The 6,923-nt window shown below is 42.4% G+C and overlaps 1 protein-coding gene across 1 annotated transcript in view; it reads right to left on the bottom strand.

Moving 5' to 3' along the window:
• Positions 1 to 348: 348 nt before the first annotated feature.
• slc25a23b (solute carrier family 25 member 23b) overlaps positions 349 to 6,923 on the bottom strand; it is a 27,424-nt gene continuing 20,849 nt past the window's right edge. The window contains exons 6-10 of the mRNA XM_050068718.1: positions 5,810 to 5,962; positions 5,504 to 5,617; positions 3,449 to 3,616; positions 697 to 847; positions 349 to 606 (exon numbers count right to left, since the gene is read on the bottom strand). Coding sequence (XP_049924675.1) covers positions 425 to 606; positions 697 to 847; positions 3,449 to 3,616; positions 5,504 to 5,617; positions 5,810 to 5,962 — 768 coding nt within the window. The 3' untranslated portion in view covers positions 349 to 424. The remainder of the gene's footprint in view (positions 607 to 696; positions 848 to 3,448; positions 3,617 to 5,503; positions 5,618 to 5,809; positions 5,963 to 6,923) is intronic.

The raw sequence follows: 6,923 nt of genomic DNA, 5'->3' as shown, positions 1-6,923 counted from the left end.
AAGTTGTCTGTTTCCACTTTAGAATATTTTTGCTGTCCAACTGTGTGCTTTGGACCAAGTCAAGACCTTGGTTAAAATCCAAATATATTGTGCATTTCCCATATGTGTGTGGCATAATGGTTTCAGAGAAGACAGACATTTACCTTATTATCCAATCCTCCCAAATTCACAAATGTATATATTCTGCCTGCAAACTACCTGCAAGCTACTCAAGCTTGAATTTGACTGAGTCAACAGGAAGTGCAGCATACACCAGTACCATCTTAAATGGCTCTTTTCACTTCTCTCCTCGTCCCAGACTTTCTTTCTTTTCCGTCAGTGTCTGAGGAGATGTATCATCACTGCTCCTGTTCTTCTCACAAGCACAATGAAGTCTTTGCCTCTCTGTCCTTTTTTGTCATGAATCCCTCTCCTTTGTCTCACTCTAGTAACCCACCCCGAGAACTTTCTTCATGTGCTCGTACACCACGTAGGAGATGCTGACCGCTGGGATGACTTTGAGGAAGTTAGGGGTGATGCCGCGATACAGGCCCGGCACACCTTCATGGGATATGATGTATTTAAACTGGCCCAACATGGACAGCTTAGGTACACCCTCAGTGATGGCTGAAAGAGGAGGATGGATGGAGGTTAATGTTAGGTGATCGGTCATGCTTAGTATGTTTAGAATATGTCTGAATCTACAGCGCATCCCACCTTGTGCCTGCATACGTGTCCGAATGAGAGCGAGGGGATAGGACGCCAGCTGGCCACAGGTACTAGAGACAGTACCACAGCCCAGCAAGACCAACACTCCTGGATCCGCTGAATCTACACAGTACCTCTGGAGCCAGGCGTTCTTCAAAGTCTTAAAGCATGAGCCATTAGAAGAAGAAGAGTAGAAAATATAAGAGAGAAATTAAATAAAAATACTTTGTTTCAAAATCCAGTGTGTAAAATGCATTTAAAGACAGTCCTTTGGATGATGATTTAAACTGGTAGTCTGTGAGTCTCTCATTTTTCTGTGCTTCAAGGCTGTCATAGCTGGAATGTTACTGCACAGGGATTATATATTGGTCAAACAGTGCAGGTGGAACTGGTATGTTGCTCACTGCTTTGGATCACAGGATTCCCTTCTCCCTCTTAGGAAAGATATATTTAAAGGGCCAGTGTGTAAAATGGGTTGAAAACAGTGACATCAGTGGTCAAATTCTAGATTGCAGGGCTCACTCGCTCACCCCTCCCGTCGGGTAAATGACGGTGGCCTCGTAGGGACAAAAAGCCTTGCGCAGACACAAGTTTTTCAGGAGTAGGTCTATCTAGCGACGAGGTGAATATTTATTTAGAAATCTAAACCATGTTACGATATTGGCTGGATTGTCCGCTTGGGCTGCCTTACATACATGGTGGAGCAAGATGGCGATCTCTCTAAAGCAAGGCCCTACAAAAAGGCTACAAAAACCAAACGAATTTTATTTTATAGCGATTATACACTTATATAAACATATTAATGGGTAGAATATTCAGATTCAGATTCAGATTTGACAATAAACCATGCCAAATATTACACACTGGCCCTTTAAAACATGAGGCTTGTGATATTCTATTTTAGCCTTTTCATGTGTCTTGTGTCGACAATACACAAGAAGACTTAAAGTCTGACAGTCCATACAGCTTAAGGTGCATTATCATCACCCTCTTAGTCTCGCCACCAGACAATCAGAGATCTCCGCCTTCTGATAGTCTGGGGACACTCCTTTCTAAAGTGTGTTTAACACACCGGCGAAAACGGCCGGCAACAAAGCAACGCCTCTTGCATTTTTGAAAAGGACACGCCCTCCCGGAAATGTGCGCTCCCCCTTTTCTCGTCCGCAAGGAAACAAACACACAGAGAGCTTGAAAATGGATGCTGAGAGATTTAACTCCGTTTTATCAAACATGTGCTCAGTCCACAAGATTGTGGAAATGAAGGACTTACAGCGACTTGAGCCATTTTGTACCGCTACACGTGTTTCTAGTGGGACTATGTTTACAAGCACAAGAGTTCAGTGAGCCACCGAAGGACCGCCCTGCGGATTTACTATTGGTTCTGCAACGTAGGGAGTTTTATTAAACTCTGAAATTGTATCCGCCCATCTAAACACAAAATCAGGGAGAAAGTCATCAGTCTTTAGTTAAGCAAAGCGTCTAAAGACTGACTTCTGTGTCTATCGCCCTCTAGACTTGAGTAAAACTGACCTTGATAGCCCAGGAACACCACATCATATTGTAATCAGATTTGTGATATGGCCAATAGAGGCGTATATATGTGGCAACCATAAAACCTCAATTAATAGCCTGGGCTATTATTTGTTAAAATCACTGAACTCAACAGGCTTATATTAGGGACAGGTGTCTATATGGGACAGGCCTTTAATTCCTTTCACACAAAACTATTGCTCAGCAAAGATGGGAAATACTAACAAATTGTTTATTTAAACCTGTATAAATAGATTCAGATAATATATAAATAATAATCATTCATTTGATCTAGCTTCGACAGACAGAAATCAGAGAGTTACAGTACTTGAAGATTACGGCACCTGACATACCTACAAAACACCACTTTATCCTGTTAAAACAATACTTACAACTTGGATTAATTTTAATGAAAAAACCTTTTGATTCCTTTGACCTCTAGTGGACCCTTACGGACTACAGGGATATAAAAAAAAGACTTTCAAGGTAATCAAGGAATGGACACATAATTTGAGGTAACCAACAACCCAGAGTTATACATCCAAAGAACTTCCATTAAAAAATGAACTGCTTGGGAACCAGACCAGCCATGTAATTGAGACAGGCGTTTATTTATTAAAATGTGTAGCCACACCGGGCTAGTAAAAGGGACTGGGTGTTTAATTGAGACTTGGTTTTTAATTTAAGTTTTACGGTAAGTGTAAATGAAATTGTACTTAGATATGAGACCCTTAAATTGAAGTGCAAGCATAGCCATAGAGCTTCATTGTTGGCCAAAAAACCCCCAATTAAATACACACCGTAATTTATTTTGACTAAATTCCACATGCACCATCCTGCTGCCAGAATTACTCACCAAATGTGGATTAATCCACTGTTGGAAATAGTCCCAAACAAATCCTTGTGTTTTAGTAACATTTGCTGAGATCTACAGTGACCAGGAAATTACTGAAATTACCCCTGTTTAAAGATCTGTCTTTAGTGGGAACCAACTGACTTGGGGACTAAGAGCCACAAAGTTAGGAAGACCAAAGGACTTAGGGTCTCTTCATAGGACACACACACAAAAAAAAAATGAGTTCATGCTTGGGAGGTTGGTATTTTTTTAACCAGACCAGCAATCTTAATTACCTATCAGTTCGATGACCTTTATAGTTATCTCATGTAGTTTGTACCAAAATCATTTACTGTGGAAGAGTGGCTAAATAACTGTAGGCACATGTATACACACCTCATACACAGCCAAGTCAATGCCAGCATAAGGGATGATGCCCAGTGTGTTTGGCAGGTAGCCCCTGTAGAAGGCTCGGACTCCCTCTGTCTTCAGGATCTGTCTGGCACAATCAGCCATACCTGAGTATTGCCCCGTCTTTCTTATTGTCAGACGAGTCTTCAGCACCTACTCGACAGAGGGGGTCAGGGAAGATTGAAGAAGGTAGAGTGAGAACAGGAAAAGATATTATTGAACAACTAGCAAATAGCAACAACAAATAGCACTGAGAGGTTATTTTCCATCCATTCATTCTCTGCTGTTTATCTGGGCCTTGCTGATGGTAACAGTGGAGTAAGCAGGACAGTCTTCTACTTAGCCTTGTCTTCCCTTTTCTTCTGGGAAATTTAGAGGAGTTCCAGAGTGCGATTGGTTTTAAAATTCCCTCCAGCAGCAGCTTTCTGGGTGTACCCCAGGGTCTTCTTCCAAGTAGACCAGCCCAGAAAACTTCCAGATTCCTGAATCAACTCAACTCAAAACAGCAGGTTCCACTCTGAGCTCCTTACACAGGTCCATGCTCCTCACCCTGTTACTAACTTGAACTCATTTTGTCCTTTTGTATTTGTGACCACATTCTTGAGGTCGCTACCCAGAGCTGATGAGAACAGGTGAGGGATGGAACGTAACCAGAACTCTGGTTTTGTGCTGTTATCAATCCCCATTTATTTAACCTGGTCATTTTCTTCTCTATTGCTGCTTGATGATGGGTGCTGAAGAGTTGTATGACATGAGTTGGAGGAAGTTCTATCAATGACACTTAAGGCCTTTGCACACCCGGTCTTTATTTTTCGTATGTAATTTTTAAACCTGTCATCCCATGAAAATGGTTATGCACAGGAACTTTGCACAGTGAGTCTGATGCACTGACAGACACATCTGCTCCCTCCTCACGGCTGGAGATACCTGCCTGGCTTTTGGCACTCTCTGCTTGCATGTGGTAGTCATCTGGCAGAGCTTTCCTCTCTGTCTCCGCCACTGTCGCTCTCTCTCTCTCTCTCTCTCTCTCTCTCTCTCTCTCTCTCTCTCTCTCTCTCTCTCTCTCTCTGTCTGTGGTCTTCATCCTTTATTACATCCTTCTCCTCACCCTCCTCCTCCTCCTCCTCCTGCTCCTCCTCCTCCTCCTCCTCCTCCTCATCCACCTGGGGTAGGCTATCTGAAATCTGATATCCGTTATGAAACACTGTGTACCCTGTTCCTCTTTACTGTTGCGAATGTGTATCACAGGTGATGCCACATTTTCTTCACTGCTTCTTGGTCAAATAACTGTCTCAAGGCTTTTGATGGATGCTAAAATACGCAGAAAAACGAACCTGTTCTGAAAAGATTTATGACGAACGAAAGTTTCAGAGTCAGTGTGTAAAAGTGATTGGCACAAAGTGAGGTTGTGTTTATTTTTAAAACGTGTGATTTGGTGTGCAAAGGCCTTTAGTCTTAAGTGCGGATTTACGTGTAAAGTCTGCTTTTCATGCTTTATCATTATGCTGCTATAGTACTTTCTCCAATGACAAGGCAACTGCTCCTGTTTCATGTAGAACAGAGCTAAGGAGACTCTGCTACCAAAGCTTTATCATGTAAGGCATCAATTTTCATGATCATTCACACACTCAGGACAGGGTTCACTAAGACTCTGTACAGGAAAGAAATCTCTATATGACCACATCAGATATCTGTGCTGTTAACAAAATCTGCTGGGAGCTCATTGGCCCCAATGCTAAACTTAAAGCCGTTCAGCACATCCTAATGCTAATGAGAAATGGTGCTTGGCTGTCAACCCTGGTTAATGAGTCCTGTAGCTGAGGAATAAAAAAACGATGCTTGTATTTTCTCATAAAGCAGCCTCTTGTTGATTACAGTGCCATTTTAAAGGTGCTTTTCTGCACAATAACTTGATTTGCATTCATTTAAAACTGAGTACAAAAAAAAATGTTAAGCTCCAGAAACAGTGGCAAGAAATTTGCACAGCCTTCTAGAACTATCTTAATGTAAACCTTTCAATTACACAAATTTCAAACTGACCTCCATGGGGTAGATGATGGTCTGGGCGGTAGCTCCTGCCAGAGAGCCAGCAATGAACCTCTCTTGTACTCTTAAACCGCCCCCCTCTCTACTTCCTCGGATCAGCCACTTGATCTAGAGTAAGAGACGAAAGAGGAGGAGGAGGAGAAGGCATTACACATGGAAGAAGATGTTGGGAGGGCAAAGAAGAGTGGCAGTGATAGGATGCAGCATGAGGGAAAGGAAGTACAAAGATATACACTGAATGTGGTTATGTGGTCATGTATGAAAGTGGATTAAGGAAAGTAAAAATTGGAGAGTTCTGACCTGTTCATAGGCCATAAACTTAATGGCAGATTCAGGGGCAATCTTGAGGACATTAATGCCATTTCCCCTCCAGAGTGAGAAGACACCTCCCTCCCGGACCATCCCCCTCAGCCCGGACCAAAGATTCATCCCCCGAGATGTAGAGCCATGTACCTGGACACACAAACACTGCCAGATCACTCATCTTTATTACAGCCAGTGTTTGAGCAAATATCTACATCCAACCCCAGGTGAGTTCAACTGCAGAACAAAAAAAACAGAATACTATCAGGACACAGAGTAACGTGCTCATTCATGTGGAGCTGTGTTTGTATCCAACTGATGAATATAAATCCAATATTCACTCTGTATTTTCTCTGGTTTTGGTCTCTTCTAACTCCTCATAAAAACAAAATCTGTCTCTTTCGCTACTAAATGCTCAACTAGTCTCTAACTGTGAACGTTGTTTGGTGCTGAGCAGTTAGTGTACAGTGTGTTTTCATTGTTTTTTTACTGAAAACAGCCGCCTGCTGTAGCTGAAAATGATGCTGTAAGAGCCCTGAGAGTGAACCAAAACAACAAAGTTAAAGTGGAGATATACTTGCTTTAAACTATGCATCTGTGTGTGCATGACAGCTGCCCCATGTATCCTACATCCATTTGGAGCTTTGGTTATGCACATGCTCAGAAATTAATGCTACGTGTACGCAAGTTGCAATACCCATATGAATGGTAAGGGCTGTGTAACATACATACTGTCATGACCTGCATGGGGCCGCACATGCCATCTGCAATGGTGCCACTGTTTCATTCATGATCTTAAAATTAACAATATACAAGGGTCCCACAACTTCTTAAACTCATGAAAGGTTCATGGGTTTGATATTCAGAGACCAAACACAGCATAGTTTGACATCTCCAGCCTGACAGGCCGTAAAACCACAACAATGAGATTGGGTGATACTTCTGTGTTGGAAATGAAATAATCACACCGGGCACCTTCTCTCCTTCTCTCTCTCTCTCTCCCTCTCTCTCTCTCTCTCGTATTCTATTACTGCATCTTGCTAACTCGGCCATTCTGGATGTCACTAACTCGGCTTCTTCTCTGGAGCCTTTGTGCTCCACTGTCTCTCAG

Source organism: Epinephelus moara, chromosome 18 (genome assembly GCF_006386435.1).
Source record: "Epinephelus moara isolate mb chromosome 18, YSFRI_EMoa_1.0, whole genome shotgun sequence".
Classification (NCBI taxonomy): domain Eukaryota; kingdom Metazoa; phylum Chordata; class Actinopteri; order Perciformes; family Serranidae; genus Epinephelus; species Epinephelus moara.
This window is presented reverse-complemented; position numbering and strand designations above follow the sequence as displayed.